The sequence below is a fragment of the Hyperolius riggenbachi genome, chromosome 5 (genome assembly GCF_040937935.1).
Source record: "Hyperolius riggenbachi isolate aHypRig1 chromosome 5, aHypRig1.pri, whole genome shotgun sequence".
In the NCBI taxonomy this organism is placed as follows: domain Eukaryota; kingdom Metazoa; phylum Chordata; class Amphibia; order Anura; family Hyperoliidae; genus Hyperolius; species Hyperolius riggenbachi.
Window position 1 is genome coordinate 146,155,953 of NC_090650.1, and position 23,762 is coordinate 146,179,714.

General features: G+C 44.5%; 1 protein-coding gene across 6 annotated transcripts in view; it reads left to right on the forward strand.

The window, feature by feature from the left end:
• The window catches only part of TPK1 (thiamin pyrophosphokinase 1), a 763,520-nt gene that overhangs the window by 189,349 nt on the left and 550,409 nt on the right, over positions 1-23,762 (forward strand). For all 6 annotated transcript variants that reach the window (XM_068234504.1, XM_068234503.1, XM_068234506.1 and 3 more), the window contains one exon: positions 2,165-2,239. In XM_068234504.1, the coding sequence (XP_068090605.1) occupies positions 2,165-2,239 (75 nt within the window). The remainder of the gene's footprint in view (positions 1-2,164; positions 2,240-23,762) is intronic.

Here is a 23,762-nt window from a genome sequence, read left to right on the forward strand (position 1 = left end):
TCGCTAATTAGCGCTGCAGAGCCTTCCCGTTGTGCGTGGCCGCGCACAAACGGTATGTGATAGGTGTATCTATAGGCCCGCCCACTTTGGTCCTTCTCCTTATATTTCCGAGATCACTTTTAAATTTTCATGCCCAGAGGAAGCCGCTACATTGCGGAAAGCGGCAAAGCGGCGAATCGCGACGGCAGGTCGGCTCACCATGTCATTCCTTCTCCACATATAGATCTTAGGTAAGCTTCAGCTCCTTCACAGCGCTAGTCGCTGCTTGTCACTTGTTGCACACAGCACTTTTTCAATATTTACTGCACTTTCTTTATAGCGTTATTACGCTGACTTTTTCATGCACTGTAGCACTTTACTCTGATCTATTTGTACTGGTCTCCTTTGTTTGTTTATTCACTTGTTCACTTTTCATCACGGCCTTTTACCTCTGTGATGCTGGTTCGCTTCTAACCTTTTTCACATTGCTTGGGTAGCAACGTGGACGTTCACAGTTATGCATATTTGTTTGTACAGGTGTAATATTGGTTTGTGATACATTATGTGGAGATTTGATGTACTTTTTCATTATTGAATGTTACCCCAGTATTTTTGACATGGTTGCCAATTTTGGTTTTTAAGTGTTTTTATGTATATTGAATAAAGTTGATGTTTGATTATTATTTTGGAGTGGTGCGGTACTTAAAGGGAACTACTTTCCTCTGTTTAGTTACATGTAATGCGGCAACACGTATTTTTGTACGCGTTGCGGCCCGCAATAGTGTTAATTACAGTCGGGAATGCAGAAAAAGCTACGCGTGGCCAGTCTTGACAGGCCTGTCGGCAAAAACGATACTAGCTGGCAGCGGGGGACCAGAGGATTAGTGAGTGGCTGCGAGGGCACAGGACTGCTGCAGGGGGCTGGTAGAAGCCCCAGGTGAGTAAAACTCATTTTTTTTTCTGGCTTAAGTGTCCCTTTAAAGGAGTCATCATGCAAATAATAGCAAAGCCGATTTACTTGCCTGGGGTATTCTCCAGCCTCTTGCCGCTGTCTGTTCCATGCTGACAGCTCCGTTTGCAGCCGCCATCCTGGGGTCCCCGCACAGTGCAGAGGACGACCTCGAGGTCGTCCTTACTGCGCCCGCCTAGAGCGCCCCTGTCAATCAAGCTCACATCCGCAGCGTACTGCGCCTGCGCAGTATGCCGCGGACAGAACTCTGCTGCTGTTGGTATTAGTAATATTGCCAGTACTATTGGGCTTTAGTTGCCACTTTTTGCCACTAGTATTGGTAATATTGCTAATACTATTACCAATACTATTGGCCTTTTCTTAATGTTACAATTGACAATACAATAGTATTGTCAATTGTAACATTAAGAAAAGGCCAATGGCCAGATTAATGACCAGATGGAACTCAATTAAAGTTAGCTACAAGCTAGGTAGATAAAACCCCCTCTATAGCATTGCGCCTTTTATTCAGGAGCTCTCTGGATGTTCAGAAGGTTTGGTCTATTGGAACAGGCATAGCAAGACATTTTAATAGGCTTAATTTACAAAAGCTCTGAAAGGCCCAGTTGCAAAGTGTTGAGTACATTTCAGTTGAAAAGGGTAAAAGTCACGGGTAATGCAGTGTCTTCCACTTCTGTTTTATCAAAGAAATTCTTTAATTCTATAAAATGTTTTTTGTTTATTGATTTTATGAATGTAATAATAGCAATGATCCATGCTCTCAGGATTGCCAGGTTTCATGAAATAAACTGGAATAAACTGGGCTTTGAACATTGTTGTATTTTTATACTTGTTGCTATGTGCTGGTCTCCCTGACCTAACCAGCTAACTGTAGTCTTAGAAAGCAGAACATAAAGGAGACTATCCCAGCATTATTCTAGAGAACAGCAGTCAGAATTGGGGATTTAGACATGACACCCATAGGTGAGAGAGGGAGGTTCTTTATTACTGTGTAATAGGTTTTAGGCAATGGTTCTCGAAACATTGGCTATGGATTTCGAATTAGACCCCAGTCAGCATTTAGTGAGAAGAAATACACATACACAGTCAAGCCTCATAAGCTTCTTTCTTTGTTTATTGCCCTCTTACTGCAACATTTATATAGGGTTGATTCAGGATTGTGAGTGTTTTTTCAGTATTTACACTGAAATTAAAATAGTTCTCTTTCTCTTGCAGGCCATTTAAAATGTGGACTCATTGTTCTTAATCAACCTTTGGACAACATTCTGCTGAATGAACTTTGGAGCAAAGGTACTTTCAAACATTTGGTGACCATTCATAGCTGCTTCTCTTTGTTGCATAAGAGCTTAACATTATGAATCTATATTGATAATGAGATTGCTTTCACATAAAAGAAGTGGACCTAGAATCCTAAGGCTGTATACACACACGCACAGGCCAGTGAGCCTGGTAGGACTGATATTTGCACAGTAGATTTTTAACCTACATCTGTGGATATAGTGATGATCTTTGTTCATAGCCCTTCATGATTAACCCATTCAGGTTCCGTGGTTTTCACGAGAGAAATGTTCACCTCCCATTCATTAGCCTATAACTTTATCACTACTTATCACAATGAACTGATCTATATCTTGTTTTTTCCGCCACCAATTAGGCTTTCTTTGGGGGGTACATTTTGCTAAGAGCCACTTTACTGTAAACGCATTTTAACAGGAAGAATAAGAAAAAAATGGAAAAATTCATTATTTCTCAGTTTTCAGCCATTATAGTTTTAAAATAATACATGCCTCCATAATTAAAACTCACGTATTGTATATGCCCATATGTCCCGGTTATTACACCATTAAAATTATGTCCCTATCACAATGTATGGCGACAATATTTTATTTGGAAATAAAGGTGCATTTTTTCCATTTTGCATCCATCACTATTAACAAGTTTAAAATAAAAAAAAATATAGAAATATTTCATCTTTACATTGATATTTAAAAAGTTTAGACCCTTAGGTAAATATTTACATGGTTTTTTTTTAATTGTAATGGTTTTTTTTATTTATAGTAAACATTTTATTTGGGTAGTTTTGGGAGGGTGGGGGGTAAACAATAGATTTATAATGTAAATGTGTGTTGATTTTAATTCATTTTTATTTTCAGGTGTAGTATTACTTTTTGGCCACAAGATGGCGGCCATGAGTTTGTTTACATGACGTCACTCTAAGCGTAACACACGCTTAGAGTGGCGCATCAGGAAGTGAATGGCCAGAAAAGGCGCAGCTTCCGAGAGAAGCTGTCGCTTTTTCAGCGGGGGAGAGGAATCAGTGATCGGACTTCATAGTCCGATACATTAATTCCCTGACTACCGAATCCGCGGCCGGGAGTGCGCGTGCACGCGCACGATCGGCCGCGGGGGCGCGCGGTAGCGCACATGGTTTCTGGACGTAGTTTCTACGTCCAGAAACCAAAACACGTTAATCTGCCTCAGTGTGTTGTAGCGTACAATCAGTGGCCAGGACAAAGCAGAGATGCTAAATGTGAACAAATTAATATCTGACTGGCTGTGACCATCTTAGCTGGTCCTTCACACCTCCTGCAGAGCATGCAGATGTGGAGGATGAGGTAGGACACAGTTAACTACAGGTACCAGTTGTATGGGTGATTTTGAATAAATGTATTTTTCGGTAATCCGTTTAGCCATACCAATTCTACAACATGAGTAGTACTGTCAAAGCAAATGAGAATAACCACCGTCAGGCCCGAATTTACTTCACAGGAACATATAGGCACAGATGTCCTGGCACCTTATACTTCGCCCTCCATGAACCTGCAAACCCCCGCCAAGCCACACCACAAGTGTGTTGGCTGACCCAGCTGTCCCTTCTCCTTCACTTCCCTTGCCTGTCATAGGTAGCTACAGGTGCCCCTTAGTATTAGGTAGCCAGAATTACCCTCAATATTAGGTAGCTAGATGAACCTCAGTATTAAGTAGCTAGAGGTGCCCCTAACTGAAAGAATATCTCATCAGTGTTATGCCAAGAGCTGGGTGATTAACCTCTCATTTACACTCTCATCAGGACTGGGCATAGCAAAGGGGGAGGCGATGAGGGAGGGGAGGGAGCCACCTTAACATCATGGGGTGCCTGTAGGCATGTGCCTTATGGTAAATCTGGCCCTGACCACAGTCTTTGGCAGTTTTTAAAGCCACAATGGCTACACATTTTTATTTATAGAAAAAGTAGCTTAAAGAGGAACTGTTGTGAACATCTTAACATTTAAAACATATACAAATACGAAGTACATTTCTTCCAGAGTAAAATTAGCCATAAATTACTTTTCTCCTATGTTGCGTCACTTACAGTAAGTAGTAGAAATTTTGACATTACCGACAGGTTTTGGGCTAGTCCATCTCTTCATGGGGGACTCTCAGCCTGGCCTTTATTCTTTATAAAGACATTCCCTGAAAATTATTAATACAAAGATGCTGGCCAGCCTCCCTGCTCACTGCACACTATTTTGGCACTATGGGCTGGTGCACACCAGAGCGGTTCTGAAGCGTTTTTTAAAATGCTTGCAGGGGGAAAACCGCTTGGCTAGTGAAAGTGAATGGGATGGTGCACACTAGAGCAGTTCGTTTTTTCCACAAACGCAAACTCAGGGGCTGCAGCATTTTATAGATTTCTGAGGCGTTTCTGTCTCAATGTTAAGTTTAGGAAAGTGGTAAACACCTCTGAAAAACGTTAGATCAGAGCGGTTTTCCAAGCGTTTTTGTTACAGAAGCTGTTCAGTAACAGCTTTTACTGTAACAATATTTGTAATCTGCTACACAAAAACGCTCCAAAAAATGCTAGGCACGTTTAAAATACATGCTTAGAATCGCTCAGAAATCTGTTTCAAAAACCTCTAGCGTTTTGCAGATCTGCTAGAGGTTTTTGGTGTGCAGTGGGCCCTAAGTGCTTTTAAAAATAAAGAAAACCCTGAGAACCCCCCCTATGAAAAGAAGGGCTAGTCCACAGGTGTCGAACTCCAGGCCTGGAGGGCCAGATCCATGCCAGTGTTTAGGATGGACTGAGAAAGAGGAATGTGTTCTACCTCATGGACCACACCTTTCCTGATTCAGACCCATCAATTAAATCGAGCTTTGTCAAAAATGTGTGAGGACCTCGGCCCTCGAAGGACCGGTTTGACATCCCTGGGCTAGTCCAAAATCTGTCGGTTATGTCAGATTTCTACTTCTTATGTCGCATTCACAGTGGGACGTTATGGTTGCTTGTTATAAAGTCTTATAATGCAGCTCACCACACTGCAATTCTAATCTTATGGGCCGTTCACAGTGCGACGTTAAAGTCGCATAAAACATGTTGCGTTGTGGTAACTCTTACTGCTAGGAGTGCATTACCTCTTAACGCAGACATGTTGCAACTTTAACAACGCATTAAAATGCAACGTCCCACTGTGAATACAGCCTTACTGTAAGTGACAGCACCGTAGTAGAAAAGTAATTTATGGCTCATTTTATTCTGGGAAAAATGTACTTCTCATTTGGATGTGTTTTAAATTTTAAGATTTTCGCGATAGTTCCTCTTTAAACGATCTTAGAAAATAGTTTTGAAGACATTGTGTTACTACAGTTTTTTGCAGAGCTAGAGATTTCCTTATGAGGATTCAAAGTGTTTTCCTCACATTTTCTTTTGATCCACTCATTTCCTGCTTGTGTATTCTGGGGGATCTAACGATTCAGTGCCACACAGAAACGTTAATTTTCAAACTCACTCTTATCCTATACCACTTCTGAAATAAATTACAGATCTTTACTCAGGGAAAAAAATGTTTCTCCTATGTAAATTGAAGATCTTGATTTACGGCCTCTGGCTTACAGACCCCTAAATTATCATTATTTTTGTGCTGGCTTTGAGCCTAGCTGTGCTATTTGTCTTTTTATTTTAATAATTGAATACTTAAAACCAGACTCCACAAGTTTACCTCCATATTTCATTTTAATGGAGTGGAATGCTTTGATTTTGATATATGTTGCAGCCCATAATTTATCATATTAATGTTTGTTAGTTTTCTTATTTAAGTATGTTTGATGAAGTGAGCTTATCTGTCCAAGTTAGTTTTTGCTTTGAAGAAATTAAAAATAAGATGTAATTCTCTGAATTTCTGATAAGCCAGACAAGTGTATGTGCAACTTTTCTTTCATAATGTTTTTCCTGTATTCATGTTATCTAAATGTATTGTTTACATCCACCTACAGGTGGCCACTAATGATACAATCTTTTTCATCCAATTTTACCAAATATATGCAGTAAACTGAGGGTAAACTGAGTGATATATTGAATAGATAATTTAGGCAGTTACCTTACATTACATAGAAATGGTAAGATTGGCTAAAAAATATTGTATCGTTAGTGGCCAGCTTTATACAGTACACAGTTGTACTTTATACTGGCTGTTGCTACAAATCTGGAAATGAGACAAATCTACAATACACCTGTTATGAGAGATCATTGGAAACCTTATATGCTGGCTTCTTGTTACCTGTCTGTAATTCAGAACCTCTGGCTATAATGTTTTCTGAGTCATTCACCTGGAAAAAGCGTGCAAATAATCATTGAATTGTGTCAGTACACCTGAGTTGCAAACTCATTTTGGTGAGTGATTTTGAAAGAATTGTTGCCAGATGATCAAGATCACAGCTAGGCAGTGGTGCTCAGCAGAGCTCGAATATTCGAGTAGCTCGAATATTCGAGCTCTTTTTCAGCTATTCGAGCTCGGTATTCGAGCTCCGAATAGCTGTAGCTATTCGAATGGGCTATTCGAGAACACTCGAATAGCCCATTCACTATTCGAGCTATTCGAGCAAACCGGCGCTATTCGAGCTCGGTACCGAGCTCGAATAGCGTCATAGCCCAGATTGATGTGCTTAGAGCCAATCAGAGGGCTCCCAGGCCCTCTGACGGCAGCCAATCACAGAGGGGGACCCTGGCCAGCCCCTACCCTATAAATAGCGGCCGCCATGTTCGGGTTTTCCATGCTTGCCTGAGACTTGTACAGAGAGAGATCTGCTCCTTTGTGCTTTGGCTTAGCAAGTGCTCTATTGTGTTCATTTACCTAGCGTTTTTGCTCACCTACACCTGCCATATACACCTGTATTGTTGTTATTTAGATAGACATTGTATTTTAGTTAGTAGCTTGTGTGTTACATTAGAGACAGGCAGCTGCTGCAAGCTTACAGGTTTAGGCCTCAGGGGGGCCTTGCCTCTGTGGGCAGCTGTCCTCTGTTTATTTCTCTCATCATCTATACCAGTATTTCTGCTGTCCTTTACTAATAGTATTGTAGTTATACTGTACTAGGAGTAGGACACTCACTGACTGTCACTGTTTATAGGCTACTAGCTAGCTCCTGCGTGTGTGCACTCACTCACTGTCTGTGTGTACACACACTCTATTTCCTTCTGATTACTGATTGATTATTGTTAGTTGTACTTACTTACTACTTACTCTTACTGTACCCGTAGGGACACTCACTGTCACTGTTCATATAGGCTACTAGCTCCTGCGTGTGCGCACTCACTGTCTGAGTGTACACACACAACACACACTCTATTTCCTTCTGATCGCTGATTGATTATTGTAATTAGTTAGTTCTACTTACTGTTACTACTTACTCTTACTGTACTAGGAGTCTAGGACACTCAGTCACTGTGTTCATAGGCTACTAGCTCCTGCGTGCGTGCACTCACTGTCTGAGTGTACACACACCCACACTCCATTTCCTTCTGATCGCTGATTGATTATTGTTATTAGTTAGTTCTACTTACTGTTACTACTTACTTACTCTTACTGTACTAGGAGTCTAGGACACTCAGTCACTGTGTCCATAGGCTACTAGCTCCTGCGTGCGTGCACTCACTGTCTGAGTGTACACACACCACCCACACTCCATTTCCTTCTGATCGCTGATTGATTATTGTTATTAGTTAGTTCTACTACTTACTGTTACTACTTACTGTACTAGGAGTCTAGGACACTCAGTCACTGTGTCCATAGGCTACTAGCTCCTGCGTGCGTGCACTCACTGTCTGAGTGTACACACACCACCCACACTCCATTTCCTTCTGATCGCTGATTGATTATTGTTATTAGTTAGTTCTACTACTTACTGTTACTACTTACTTACTCTTACTGTACTAGGAGTCTAGGACACCCAGTCACTGTGTCCATAGGCTACTAGCTCCTGCGTGCGTGCACTCACTGTCTGAGTGTACACACACCACCCACACTCCATTTCCTTCTGATCGCTGATTGATTATTGTTATTAGTTAGTTCTACTTACTGTTACTACTTACTTACTCTTACTGTACTAGGAGTCTAGGACACTCAGTCACTGTGTCCATAGGCTACTAGCTCCTGCGTGCGTGCACTCACTGTCTGAGTGTACACACACCACCCACACTCCATTTCCTTCTGATCGCTGATTGATTATTGTTATTAGTTAGTTCTACTACTTACTGTTACTACTTACTGTACTAGGAGTCTAGGACACTCAGTCACTGTGTCCATAGGCTACTAGCTCCTGCGTGCGTGCACTCACTGTCTGAGTGTACACACACCACCCACACTCCATTTCCTTCTGATCGCTGATTGATTATTGTTATTAGTTAGTTCTACTACTTACTGTTACTACTTACTTACTCTTACTGTACTAGGAGTCTAGGACACCCAGTCACTGTGTCCATAGGCTACTAGCTCCTGCGTGCGTGCACTCACTGTCTGAGTGTACACACACCACCCACACTCCATTTCCTTCTGATCGCTGATTGATTATTGTTATTAGTTAGTTCTACTTACTGTTACTACTTACTTACTCTTACTGTACTAGGAGTCTAGGACACTCAGTCACTGTGTCCATAGGCTACTAGCTCCTGCGTGCGTGCACTCACTGTCTGAGTGTACACACACCACCCACACTCCATTTCCTTCTGATCGCTGATTGATTATTGTTATTAGTTAGTTCTACTACTTACTGTTACTACTTACTTACTCTTACTGTACTAGGAGTCTAGGACACCCAGTCACTGTGTCCATAGGCTACTAGCTCCTGCGTGCGTGCACTCACTGTCTGAGTGTACACACACCACCCACACTCCATTTCCTTCTGATCGCTGATTGATTATTGTTATTAGTTAGTTCTACTTACTGTTACTACTTACTTACTCTTACTGTACTAGGAGTCTAGGACACTCAGTCACTGTGTCCATAGGCTACTAGCTCCTGCGTGCGTGCACTCACTGTCTGAGTGTACACACACCACCCACACTCCATTTCCTTCTGATCGCTGATTGATTATTGTTATTAGTTAGTTCTACTACTTACTGTTACTACTTACTGTACTAGGAGTCTAGGACACTCAGTCACTGTGTCCATAGGCTACTAGCTCCTGCGTGCGTGCACTCACTGTCTGAGTGTACACACACCACCCACACTCCATTTCCTTCTGATCGCTGATTGATTATTGTTATTAGTTAGTTCTACTACTTACTGTTACTACTTACTGTACTAGGAGTCTAGGACACTCAGTCACTGTGTCCATAGGCTACTAGCTCCTGCGTGCGTGCACTCACTGTCTGAGTGTACACACACCACCCACACTCCATTTCCTTCTGATCGCTGATTGATTATTGTTATTAGTTAGTTCTACTACTTACTGTTACTACTTACTTACTCTTACTGTACTAGGAGTCTAGGACACCCAGTCACTGTGTCCATAGGCTACTAGCTCCTGCGTGCGTGCACTCACTGTCTGAGTGTACACACACCACCCACACTCCATTTCCTTCTGATCGCTGATTGATTATTGTTATTAGTTAGTTCTACTTACTGTTACTACTTACTTACTCTTACTGTACTAGGAGTCTAGGACACTCAGTCACTGTGTCCATAGGCTACTAGCTCCTGCGTGCGTGCACTCACTGTCTGAGTGTACACACACACCACCCACACTCCATTTCCTTCTGATCGCTGATTGATTATTGTTATTAGTTAGTTCTACTTACTGTTACTACTTACTTACTCTTACCGTACTAGGAGTCTAGGACACTCAGTCACTGTGTCCATAGGCTACTAGCTCCTGCGTGCGTGCACTCACTGTCTGAGTGTACACACACTAAATTTACTTGTGATTACTACTACTGATTATTGTAACTGCTAGTTGTACTTCCTGACTGTTAATACTTACTTACTGTACTAGGGGACACTCACTCAGTCACCTCACCAACCAACCCACTCCATTAAAGTACCCCACTTTTCACCCGCCCTTTTACAAAACTTTTGTCTATACGCCCAAAACATTGAAGATGTCTGGAAGTGGCAGCCAGCGCGGTTTGGGCAAGGGGAAGGGCAGCAAGGGAATCAGGAAGAGAGGGAGCAGCATTGTGGCAAGCCGCGGCCGCGGGCGCGCCACCATGCACAGTTCCGCAGCAGCAGCAGCAGCGTCAGTGGCTAACATTCCTCCCATAGCCACTGGCCGTGGACGCCTTGGGCGCCGCCCAGGAGGAGCATCTGCAACTCACGCTGCAGAGACACAGCAGCAGCAGCGTGTAGCACCTGCTCCCATTTTCCTCCAGCCGGGTCGGAAACGTCCCATTGAGGAAAAGGATGCAGACACTGTGGTGCAACTCATGACGGAGGATGAGCAGCCCGCCATCAGCTCTGCATCCGAGGCCTCCACCCTCACCACCACCACCCCTGTTCGCAGCAGCCGCCCAGCAGGGCCTGGGGAGGAGGCCAGTTCACCGTCAGTCGCCGACCTGTCACTCAGCACTCTTTTGACCCCAGGCATGATGAGTCAATTGAATGCTGTTGTTGGCGATTTGGAGGAGGAGATGCTGATGGGCACTTTGGGGGAGGAGGGATTGGACAGCAAGACTGTGGCGACAGTCAAGCGTCCCATCCATGCATCAGCAGAGGAGTTTGGGGGGTCATCATCAGAGCAGGACATGTTTCAGGAGGGGCATGATGATGATGACCCGGTGACAGACAGAGACTGGGTGCCAACACATCCAGAGGATGTCGTCCTCAGCAGCTCTGAGGAGGAGGAGGAGGATGCGGTTGTGGGCCTTGCAAGGAGGCGCATCATTGCAAGCATTGGCAGCGTCCCACAGCCTGCTGGTGTCTCAGGCTCAGCAGCAGCAGCAGCAGCATCAGCCAGTACCACCACCAGCCGCACCCAAGACCCCCCCCCCCCCCCAACCACCACAGGGAAACAGGCAGCAGCGCTTCCATGCCGTAGGGGGATGTTTTTGTCACCAATCTGGCGGTTTTTCACCATGCCCACAGTGTACAGCAAGTACGCCACTTGCAACCACTGTCAGCGGAAGTTGAGCAGAGGTGCAGACCCCTTGAAGTTCAGCACCAGCTCGCTGATCAACCACCTTTCTGCGAAACACTTCCACCAGCATGAGGAGTTCCAGAGGCTGAAGGCATCTGGTGCTGGCAGTGGCACCAATCCCATCACTGCACAGCCTTCAGCAGCAGCAGCAGCAACAGCAGCCACCCGCCCTCCTGCTCCTCCAGCAGCACCAGCAGGAGTGCGGAAACGCCCTGCTCCTCCCCCCTCTGCAACTCCTGCCGCCGACACTGAGGCCTGTTCTGGCAGCCAGTCCTCAGTGGCCTCCTCTGCTCCGTCTGCTGATTCCCGTGCCAGCAAAAAGGCACGCCAGAGCCTTTTGAGCGAGTCCTTCCAGGGGGTGGTTAGGGCTCTGCCTCCCAGCAGCCGTCGCGTGCGGCAGCTGAACGGCTTGCTGGCACGGGCCATGTGCTCCCAACTCCTGCCGTACACGCTCGTGCAGGAGGGGAGCGACATGCGGGCGCTGCTTGCTTGTGCAGCCCCAGACTGGCAGCTCCCCAGCAGACACTTCTTCGCCCGCAAGGCCATTCCTGCACTGCACCGCTTTGTGATGGCCAATGTGGAGCGAGGGCTGGAGCACGCGGTTGGTGAAAGGGTCCACGTCACCATGGACTCCTGGAGCAGCCGCTTCGGGACAGGCCGCTACCTGTCCTTCACTGTCCACTGGGTCAGCTTGGTGGAAGGGGGTGAGGATGGGAGAGCAGCAGCGGGCACAGCAGCAGCAGCAACACAGTGGGTGGTGCCACCCCGCAGGGTCAGGGGAACTGCAGCGGGTTCCTCCGATCCTCTGCCATCCTCCGCCACACCTGGCCAAACCCCCCGCCTCAGCAGCAGTGTGAAGGCCCGCCACTGCCAAGCGCTGCTGCACTTGGTCAGCCTTGGCAAGACCAAGCTGACGGCAGCCCACGTGTTGGCCAAACTCCAGGAGCAGGAGCGGATTTGGCTGACCCCCAGAGGCCTCAGAGTCGGAGAGGTGGTGTCCGACAATGGGGCCAATCTGGTTGCTGCCATAGACAGGGGAAACCTGACCCACATCCCCTGTCTTGCCCACGTGCTGAACCTGGTGGTGCAGAAGTTCCTGCGCACCTACCAGGGGATGGACGAGCTGCTGGAAACGGCAAGGAACGTTGTGCGTCACTTCCGGCGCTCGGCTGCAGCCTGTGCGAGCCTGGAAGACGTGCAAAAGGAGCTGGATCTGCCACGCCATCGGCTGATCATTGACGTTCCGACTCGCTGGAACTCCACCCTGGCGATGTTGGAGCGTCTGGTTGAACAGAAGCACGCTGTCAACCACTACCTTGCCCTGGCCACTGTTTCCGCAGCTCAGAGAAGGGACAAGACCAGCAACATCCCGTCCATCGTCCCCGATGATGACTGGAGGCACATGCAGCAGGTGTGCTTAGTGCTGGCTCCCTTCCTGCAGGCCACAAACATGGTGAGCAGGGACCATGCTATGGTCTGCGAGTGGGTGCCCCTGGTTTCTCTGCTGAACAGGGCACTCGATGCTTTGCTGGCACAGGGAGCGGCAGCCTTGGACCAGCAGGAGCGGCAAGCAGCTGCACAGTCCACCTCTGAGGGGGAGGAGGAGGAGGACTTGGTGGAGGTCCCTGACCTGGCTGCTGATGAGGGGGATCAGCGCAGTGCAGCTGAGTTGGTGCGGGGGTGGAGAGAGGATGAGGCAGCAGAGGAGGAGGATGAGGAGGACAGCACTGACGTCGATGTGCCAGCAGACGTGGCCCGCCTCTTCCCAATGGCAGCGCACATGCTGACGTGCCTGCGCAGGGACCCCAGGGTGATCCAGATGAAGCAGAGGGAGGACATCTGGATCAGCATGATGTTGGACCCACGCCTCAAGGGGAAGTTGAGCCAGTTCCTGCCGCCTGCAGGAGGAGACCCAGCGCAACAAATAAGGAGCTTGCAGCAGGCCCTTGTTGAGCGCTTGGAGGAAGCCTTCCCCCAGCCTTCCACCCCCACTGTCCAGCAGCCAGCACAGAGGCAGCAGCAGGTGCCTGCATCCAGCAGCAGCAAGCGCCCCACAGACCTGCTGTCTCTCAGCCACGAGCTCTACAGGACTGTAGAGGCTCCGGCAGCAGTGACTAGAGAGGAGATGCATGCAGCAGCATCCTCCTCCGGTCACAGCCAGCGCCTGACCCGCATGGTGGCTGACTACATGGGGTCCTACAGCGGGCTTGACAGCGATGCCCCTGTTGATCCCATGGAGTATTGGGTCAAGCGCATGGAGATCTGGAGCGAGCTGGCGCAGTACGCCCTGGAAGTGCTGTCCTGCCCCCCTTCCAGCGTGCTGTCCGAGCGCTGCTTCAGTGCAGCTGGTGGCGTGGTCACCGAGAAACGCTCACGTCTGTCTCACAAGTCTGTGGACAGACTGACGTTTCTCAAGATGAACCAGGCGTGGGTGGAAGGCGAGTTCCTGGCCCCTGTTGTCGGCGAGAGGGGGACATGAACTGGCTGCCGGAACTTAGTACCATCGTTAATGTGCCTTACCACCCTTTACCACCTCCTGGCTCCTGCTCACTAAGCCAGCCTGGTTCACTTTGACTATTACGTCGCCTGCAGCCACACATTTCACACCTACAGTGGGCTGCTGCTGTGTACTGCCCTTCTGCTGTCTGTCTGTGTTTCCCACTGCCAGGGTACACAGAATTACCTTCTGCTGCCACTCTGCCACCAGCTATTACGTCAAAACAATAGCTATATTGGTTGTAAAACCAAAACCAAAAAAAACCAATAAAAAAAAAAAAAGGTTTAATTTTTCTGAGGTGCCCGGGTTGAAAACTGTGTTGTCCCAGTTGTGTATTGGACACAATGTGGGCTGCACGACCGCTGTCTGGGACCTCCTGTTGTGTTTATTTACAGCCCTGGTATCACCGCTAGGTACCAGGGCTATTATGTCACGCTGCCTACCTGCTGCCACACTCACACTGCTCCTCCATTCCTCCTGCTGCTGCTGTCTGTCTGTGTTTCCCACTGCCAGGGTACACAGAATTACCGTCTGCTGCCACTCTGCCACCAGCTATTACGTCACAACAATAGCTGCTCACACTGCTCCTCCATTCCTCCTGCTGCTGCTGTCTGTCTGTGTTTCCCACTGCCAGGGTACACAGAATTACCTTCTGCTGCCACTCTGCCACCAGCTATTACGTCAAAACAATAGCTATATTGGTTGTAAAACCAAAACCAAAAAAAACCAATAAAAAAAAAAAAAGGTTTAATTTTTCTGAGGTGCCCGGGTTGAAAACTGTGTTGTCCCAGTTGTGTATTGGACACAATGTGGGCTGCACGACCGCTGTCTGGGACCTCCTGTTGTGTTTATTTACAGCCCTGGTATCACCGCTAGGTACCAGGGCTATTATGTCACGCTGCCTACCTGCTGCCACACTCACACTGCTCCTCCATTCCTCCTGCTGCTGCTGTCTGTCTGTGTTTCCCACTGCCAGGGTACACAGAATTACCGTCTGCTGCCACTCTGCCACCAGCTATTACGTCACAACAATAGCTGCTCACACTGCTCCTCCATTCCTCCTGCTGCTGCTGTCTGTCTGTGTTTCCCACTGCCAGGGTACACAGAATTACCTTCTGCTGCCACTCTGCCACCAGCTATTACGTCAAAACAATAGCTATATTGGTTGTAAAACCAAAACCAAAAAAAACCAATAAAAAAAAAAAAAGGTTTAATTTTTCTGAGGTGCCCGGGTTGAAAACTGTGTTGTCCCAGTTGTGTATTGGACACAATGTGGGCTGCACGACCGCTGTCTGGGACCTCCTGTTGTGTTTATTTACAGCCCTGGTATCACCGCTAGGTACCAGGGCTATTATGTCACGCTGCCTACCTGCTGCCACACTCACACTGCTCCTCCATTCCTCCTGCTGCTGCTGTCTGTCTGTGTTTCCCACTGCCAGGGTACACAGAATTACCGTCTGCTGCCACTCTGCCACCAGCTATTACGTCACAACAATAGCTGCTCACACTGCTCCTCCATTCCTCCTGCTGCTGCTGTCTGTCTGTGTTTCCCACTGCCAGGGTACACAGAATTACCTTCTGCTGCCACTCTGCCACCAGCTATTACGTCAAAACAATAGCTATATTGGTTGTAAAACCAAAACCAAAAAAAACCAATAAAAAAAAAAAAAGGTTTAATTTTTCTGAGGTGCCCGGGTTGAAAACTGTGTTGTCCCAGTTGTGTATTGGACACAATGTGGGCTGCACGACCGCTGTCTGGGACCTCCTGTTGTGTTTATTTACAGCCCTGGTATCACCGCTAGGTACCAGGGCTATTATGTCACGCTGCCTACCTGCTGCCACACTCACACTGCTCCTCCATTCCTCCTGCTGCTGCTGTCTGTCTGTGTTTCCCACTGCCAGGGTACACAGAATTACCGTCTGCTGCCACTCTGCCACCAGCTATTACGTCACAACAATAGCTGCTCACACTGCTCCTCCATTCCTCCTGCTGCTGCTGTCTGTCTGTGTTTCCCACTGCCAGGGTACACAGAATTACCTTCTGCTGCCACTCTGCCACCAGCTATTACGTCAAAACAATAGCTATATTGGTTGTAAAACCAAAACCAAAAAAAACCAATAAAAAAAAAAAAAGGTTTAATTTTTCTGAGGTGCCCGGGTTGAAAACTGTGTTGTCCCAGTTGTGTATTGGACACAATGTGGGCTGCACGACCGCTGTCTGGGACCTCCTGTTGTGTTTATTTACAGCCCTGGTATCACCGCTAGGTACCAGGGCTATTATGTCACGGCGAGCTGCCTGCCTCATTGACTGCCTGCTGCCACACACTCATCCTCCTCCTCCTGCTGCTGAATTTACCTCCTGCTGTCTTTGTGTTTCCACTGCCAGGGAGCACATACAATGGCGCTTCCAACATGCGTGCGCCCACCAGCTATTTGTTACGCTCAAAAATAGCTGCATTTCTTTAAAAAAAAATTTGAAAAGAGAAATACGTGAAGAAGAAGAAGAAGACGATATTGAAAAAGAAGGAGAAGGAGAAGATGAAGAAGAAGATGAAGAAGAAGATGAAGAAGAAGAAGATGAAGATGAAGAAGATGAAGATGAAGAAGAAGAAGAAGATGAAGAAGAAGAAGATGAAGAAGAAGATGAAGAAGATGAAGATGAAGAAGAAGAAGAAGATGATGAAGAAGATGAAGAAGAAGAAGAAGAAGATGAAGAAGAAGAAGATGAAGAAGAAGAAGATGAAGAAGAAGATGAAGAAGATGAAGAAGAAGATGAAGAAGATGAAGATGAAGAAGAAGAAGAAGATGATGAAGAAGATGAAGAAGAAGAAGAAGAAGATGAAGAAGATGAAGAAGAAGAAGAAGAAGAAGAAGATGAAGAAGATGAAGAAGATGAAGAAGATGAAGAAGAAGATGAAGATGAAGAAGATGAAGATGAAGAAGATGAAGATGAAGAAGATGAAGAAGATGAAGAAGAAGAAGAAGATGAAGAAGAAGAAGAAGAAGATGAAGAAGAAGATGAAGAAGATGAAGATGAAGAAGAAGAAGAAGATGATGAAGAAGAAGAAGAAGAAGAAGAAGAAGAAGATCTAGAAGAAGATTAAGAAAGATAAAGAAGAAGAAGAACAAGTATATACAGTAACACTACACTACTGAACCAAATTAAGGACACAACTTCTCTTTCCACATTTTTTTTTAAAGGAACATCCCCACATAATCACTTGCTGTTGTTACTTGGAAAAAAAGATGTTTCTTGCATCATTCACCCTCAAAACAAGTGTTGGAAGCTATTTTGGGCCAATTCGAATAGTCAGCTCGAATAGTGAGCTCGAATACCGACTCGAATAGTGAGCTCGAAGTCCGAGGTCGAATCGAATAGTAAAAAATATTCGACTCGAATATTCGACTGACCTCGAATAATTTACTATTCGAATTCGACCAAATTCGAATTTTTAAAAGGGGTATTTGAGCACCACTAGCTAGGAAACTGGTGCTTTTTAACGATGGTCGCTTGCTTATTTTTTTGTAACAGTGGTGCATAAGAGCAAAGTACAACTGAATTGAATTAAAACATCAAAGGGTTAAGAACTAAACCTTAAAACCACTGCTTGTTGCCATCAAGATCCCTCTTATTTCCCGTTCTGTGCTATTTTAGTTTTTTTTACTCCCTGTGATCTTAGACCCAGGAAGATTGTATGGATTGTGGGACATTCTTATGTGTATTTGGCTCGTAGGAAAGCTATTAATAGTAGCTATGGGGAAAACCTTGGTTTATCTAAAAAACAACTTTATGATCTATTGGTTCAGTACTAGAGGGATGATTTGGGATATGTTTTTTGGTAGGGTTACTTCTTTAATGCGAAACTTTCCTCCGCCAGACATTCTTATTTGTCATTTGGGTGGGAATGATGTGGGTAAAGCTAACACTATTGATTTGTTACACCGTATGAAATATGATTTCATGCGCATCCATGAAGCTATTCCCCAATGTGTACTGATCTTCTCTGAAATCATTCCCAGACGGTTGTGGATTTTTCCCCAAGATAGATTAAGGGTCATTAAGACATTCATTAATAGGGCATTATCTAGATCCCTGCCAGCTATAGGGGGTTTTTCTTATTGGCATAATAAGTTTGAGGGTTCTCGGCTTAACTTATTCCGCCCTGATAGGGTTCACTTGTCTGATCAAAGATTGGATATTTTCAATGCCAATCTTAGATCGATAATTGAATCAGCTGCTATGAGAGGTGGGCTACGATATTAAGGATATTATAGAGTGGGAGTTAGTTGTAAGTCACATTATGGGTTAATGCTTTCTGAATAGTAAAAGCCTTTATTTCTGCTATATCATCCTTTAGGTAAAGATTAGGATTAGGGTTTTTGTAAATTAGATAATGGGTTGATATGTAATGAGCTGATATTTTTATAAGTAGTATATATAGAGCAATCTTTTGAGTAAGGTCAAAAATTAGGATCTCTTCTGAAATATGTAATTATCAATTACTAAATAACGCCAAGTGCTGTTGATCCAGGGATTTTTTTCTGATTGCCATTTTGGAGTCGGGAAGGAATTTTTCCCTTTCTGGGGCTAATTACACTATGCCTTATAAGGGTTTTCGCCTTCCTCTGGATCAGCAGTGAAATGGGCTGGTGTTGTACTTTGTTTTTGGTTAAACTTCATGTACACACATCTCTCTAACTATAAAATTGTATATTTATCAGACGGTTATATATATATATATATATATATATATATATATATATATATATATATATATACAGGATCTTCTCAAAAAATTAGCATATTGTGATAAAGTTCATTATTTTCTGTAATGCACTGATAAACATTAAACTTTCATATATTTTAGATTCAAATATACACAACTGAAGTAGTTCAAGCCTTTTATTGTTTTAATATTGATGATTTTGGCATACAGCTCATGAAAACCCAAAATTCCTATCTCAAAAAATTAGCATATTTCATTCCGACCAATAAAAGAAAAGTGTTTTTAAAACAAAAAAAGTCAACCTTCAAATAATTATGTTCAGTTATGCACTCAATACTTGGTCGGGAATCCTTTTGCAGAAATGACTGCTTCAATGCGGCGGGGCATGGAGGCAATCAGCTTGTGGCACTGCTCAGGTGTTATGGAGGCCCAGGATGCTTCGATAGCGGCCTTAAGCACATCCAGAGTGTTGGGTCTTCCGTCTCTCAACTTTCTCTTCACAATATCCCACAGATTCTCTATGGGGTTCAGGTCAGGGGAGTTGGCAGGCCAATTGAGCACAGTAATACCATGGTCAGTAAACCATTTACCAGTGGTTTTGGCACTGTGAGCAGGTGCCAGGTTGTGCTGAAAAATGAAATCTTCATCTCCATAAAGCTTTTCAGCAGATGGAAGCATGAAGTGCTCCAAAACCTCCTGATAGCTAGCTGCATTGACCCTGCCCTTGATAAAACACAGTGGACCAACACCAGCAGCTGACATGGCACCCCAGACCATCACTGACTGTGGGTACTTGACACTGGACTTCAGGCATTTTTGCATTTCCCTCTCCCCAGTCTTCCTCCAGACTCTGGCACCTTGATTTCTGAATGATATGTAAAAGTTGCTTTCATCCGAAAAAAGTACTTTGGACCACTGAGCAACAGTCCAGTGCTGCTTCTCTGTAGCCCAGGTCAGGCGCTTCTGCCGCTGTTTCTGGTTCAAAAGTGGGTTCATGCTTCCATCTGCTGAAAAGCTTTATGGAGATGAAGATTTCATTTTTCAGCACGACCTGACACCTGCTCACAGTGCCAAAACCACTGGATAAATGGTTTACTGACCATGGTATTACTGTGCTCAATTGGCCTGCCAACTCTCCTGACCTGAACCCCATAGAGAATCTGTGGGATATTGTGAAGAGACAGTTGAGAGACGCAAGACCCAACACTCTGGATGAGCTTAAGGCCGCTATCGAAGCATCCTGGGCCTCCATAACACCTGAGCAGTGCCACAGGCTGATTGCCTCCATGCCACGCCACATTGAAGCAGTCATTTCTGCAAAAGGATTCCCGACCAAGTATTGAGTGCATAACTGAACATAATTATTTGAAGGTTGACTTTTTTTGTTTTAAAAACACTTTTCTTTTAATGGTCAGATGAAATATGCTAATTTTTTGAGATAGGAAATTTGGGTTTTCATGAGCTATATGCCAAAATCATCAATATTAAAACAATAAAAGGCTTGAACTACTTCAGTTGTGTGTATTTGAATCTAAAATATATGAAAGTCTAATGTTTATCAGTACGTTACAGAAAATAATGAACTTTATCACAATATGCTAATTTTTTGAGAAGATCCTGTATATACATACGCATATGTGTTACTACACATATAATTCAGCAGGCCTGATCTCAGTGGGCGATTTTCAGGGAACAAGTCTCCTACTTTTTGATACCTTGGTCTTTAATAGATTCAATTTGGCCATAATTGTTTTGCTAAGTTTTGCTAGGGTCCATGTTGCTATTGTGTTGTCTTATCCTGATTATGAATATAGTTGCTGAGTGTCCATATGTGTGATTAGCAGAGTCCTTCTAGTATGGTTAAATCTGAAGGTAGCTATCATTACAGTTGTCCTGTTAGTCCTGACCTTGAAAGAGTATCTATGGCAGTGGTTGCTATTAGTTACATCTTTTCTTGCTTTGATTTGTAGTGTGTCTGTATAGATATTTACCATTATTGTGGTGAAAAGTCAATTAGCTAACATTCCTTTCCCCTACTAAATCAGAGTTTGTTTATCAGTTTGTCTGAGCAAGCATAACAGGCTTTGGTCGGTATGATTGGTGTGATGGACTACAATTTCACAGCACCACAGTTGCCCTGGGCAACCGGATTGGTATATTTAATATGGGATAATTGGAAGGCCAGAGATGTTGATGGTCTCATGTAGCCTTGTTCCCTAGTCTCCTGCTGTGATCTGGGTATTCCTTTTCACAAATATGTCCTGTACTGAGGCCTGTAGCTACGTTTGACTTGCTTAAGTGAGCTCTGGCAGTACTCCTGTATTTCCGATCTCAGCCTCTGTACTCTGGGTATTAAGGCCTGAGTATGATTGTAGTTGGGTTGGTGTTATCTTTCCACCCCCTGTTTTAACAGGAGTGTGTGACTTAGAGTAAAGACTACAGAGATAGCTTGGAGTACAGTGGCTGATGGAAGGTGAGAAGTCTGCCATTCCTCACAAACAGTTTGTGAACTAAATTGTAGAATCAAGACCACCCTCTCCCAAATCTCATATCTTGTTGCATAGCCACCTTATGCAGGAGTTAGTTGCTATCATAAGGGTTTTTGACCTCAGCCTATCTGAGGCCTAGTATTTAGACAAGCCTTTTCTAAAATAGAGCAGATGGAAGTTTCTCTTAAAGTAAGTGCTGAGATGAGAAAGCTCCTCATATTGATCTAAGAGAAATATTCCTGCCGCGGGCTAAGTTAAACACATGAGTGTACTCACACATGCAGTCCGCATAAGATTTTTGCTAGATTACATCAGGAAAGAGAATTGTTCTTAGTTTTGATATGCATCAGGTAAAATAATTATTGGATTTTTTCCTGATTAATTTCTGATTTGGTTCTTTTCTGATTTTTCTGATTTGTTTGACCATTGGATTGGCCAAAATTATTTAATTGGTTGTTGAAAGTTACAGGTTAGTTAATCATTTTTTTTGCTAGGAGTACTTTACCAAATAGCTATTCGTGTTTTGACCATTAGGAGACTTCGACCAAAATTTTGCCCACTGTGATGCTAGCTCTGCCTGTTTTAGGTATTGACTTTAGTATGGTCATCTTCTTCCTTTGGAAGAAATGACCAAAGGGGGGACTGAAAGGATATGTAGGTATATATGTATATATATATATATATATATATGTATATATATTAGTATATAGATCAATTTAATATACAAGTATACATGTATCTAATCACTGTGATATTGAAGTGTCTTTAAAACAATCAGCCACACATCTGTGCAGGAAAGACTGGCTGTATGAAACCCAGAATAGTCATATTCTCTCTGGGCAAATCCCCTAAATGTCCCTGGGTAGGCACCTGTATGGTCATAAATAACATATATTCCCCGTGATCATTGAACTGTGTTATTTCTTGTAAATCACATGACTTTCTGTAATTATGATGATATACTGCGCATGAGCAAACCCTGTATTCTGTAGCATATAAGGACGGTATTGAAACCATAAACCAGCATATTGTGTGCTCACATCTCATGTTAGTGTATTTTGTTAACCCTTGTTATGTCCTGGCGCCAGGAACCTAAGTAGTCTGAAACATCTGATATCTGACTAGGCCGTGGCCTGACTTTAATAGTAACCACTCCTTTCAGACAAGTTCCTGCATGAACGGGAGACAGAGTTACTCCTATCCGACTACGGTTACCCTCAGGATTTCTGCATGCAAGATATAAGGATTGAGGCCAGGAAGGCAGAAAAACCACCAGAACCACAATGGAGGGAACAGACAGACAGATGGTCCAAGCGAAGTTAATAACTCATATTAGGTGCAGTCCAGGGTCATACACAATAGATCAGAAAAATCGAAGTACACAAGGATGAGGCACGTTCAGTGTCAAAGGCAATCCAGGGTCAATCCAGGCAGCCATCAAGATTGGTCAGTCATTTCCAGGCAAGGGTCGGTCCAGGCAACAATCAAAGAATGGTCAAGGTACGGGCAAAAGGTCAATATCAAAATGATAATCAAACAGTCATAGCAATCCAGGAGCACCCAGCAATGCTATCATGGGCAAGAAACTGAGAGCAAGAGCAGGTTTAAATAGTTCAGTCTCCCAATCAGGGGCCGGCCACACAGAAACAACCAATCACACACACCCTGCCTGAGTGTCAGCTGATACAGATCAGCTGACATGAAGTACGCTGGCGCTTTAGCCTATAGGACAGCCATGTGGTTACGTGCGGCCTTCCCTGACTCCCAGCCTGCACACTGGAGTGCGCAAACCAAGAGAGCCTGGTGATATCAGGCGCGTGGCCGCTGGGAGCAGGTTGCTGCGCCTGACACTCAGAAGTGGCGCTGGCGGGAGCGGCAGACAAGTCCCTTACAGTGCTAAACATCACTGTAATTGTACACACACACACACACACACACACACACACACTTGGACAAAGAAAAAAGCAGCAGGGACTACACATTCCCTCTGTGTATTTTCAGAATGTAGTACACACAAGATTATTTTTGCATATCAGTAGCATCAAAAGGGTGAAACATAATTTGGAAAGGACCTAGAGAACCATGTACAACTGATATATGCAGCTTCTGCATAAGTCACTTTCCAGTTACTTTGCATTATTGTACATGTTTGTGCTCAGCATAGTATTTTTTTCACTGTCAGAAACGTATAGTCTGTTTAGAGCTCTGAGATTTGCGTTTCTGTAAGGCAATGCATTTTTCTAAAGTTTCAGCTGCCTCTGTACACCTATTCAGATGGTTAATCCATACTTACTAAACAGTATAGCCTCTGGCTAGCATTTCTGATGATTCTCTCTTACACCTGAGCTGAAACATTTTGTGTGAAGCCCTGTTTTCTTGCTAAACAGTACCCTGAATATTTCCCAGAAGCACCGTTCTCCTTCCGTGCTTTTTTTCTACTAGGATTATGGTTGCCTATGCATTCTTCCATAACACTGCTTAAAGGAAATACATATGATTTCAAGTAATTTTCAGTGACGCTATGGGATGCGGAAGGCTTTCAAGAAGTTCTTATTTTCATTGCTGTTATTTCTTGAACATAAACTTTTAAAAGCAAATTACTTAAAGTTAATAAATCTTTCTTCAAACACAGGGAAATGCATTTTCATTTCCCTTCAGATTTCAGAGAAGTCCATCAGGATGTTAATGATAATTTGTCGAATTGTTCTTGGACA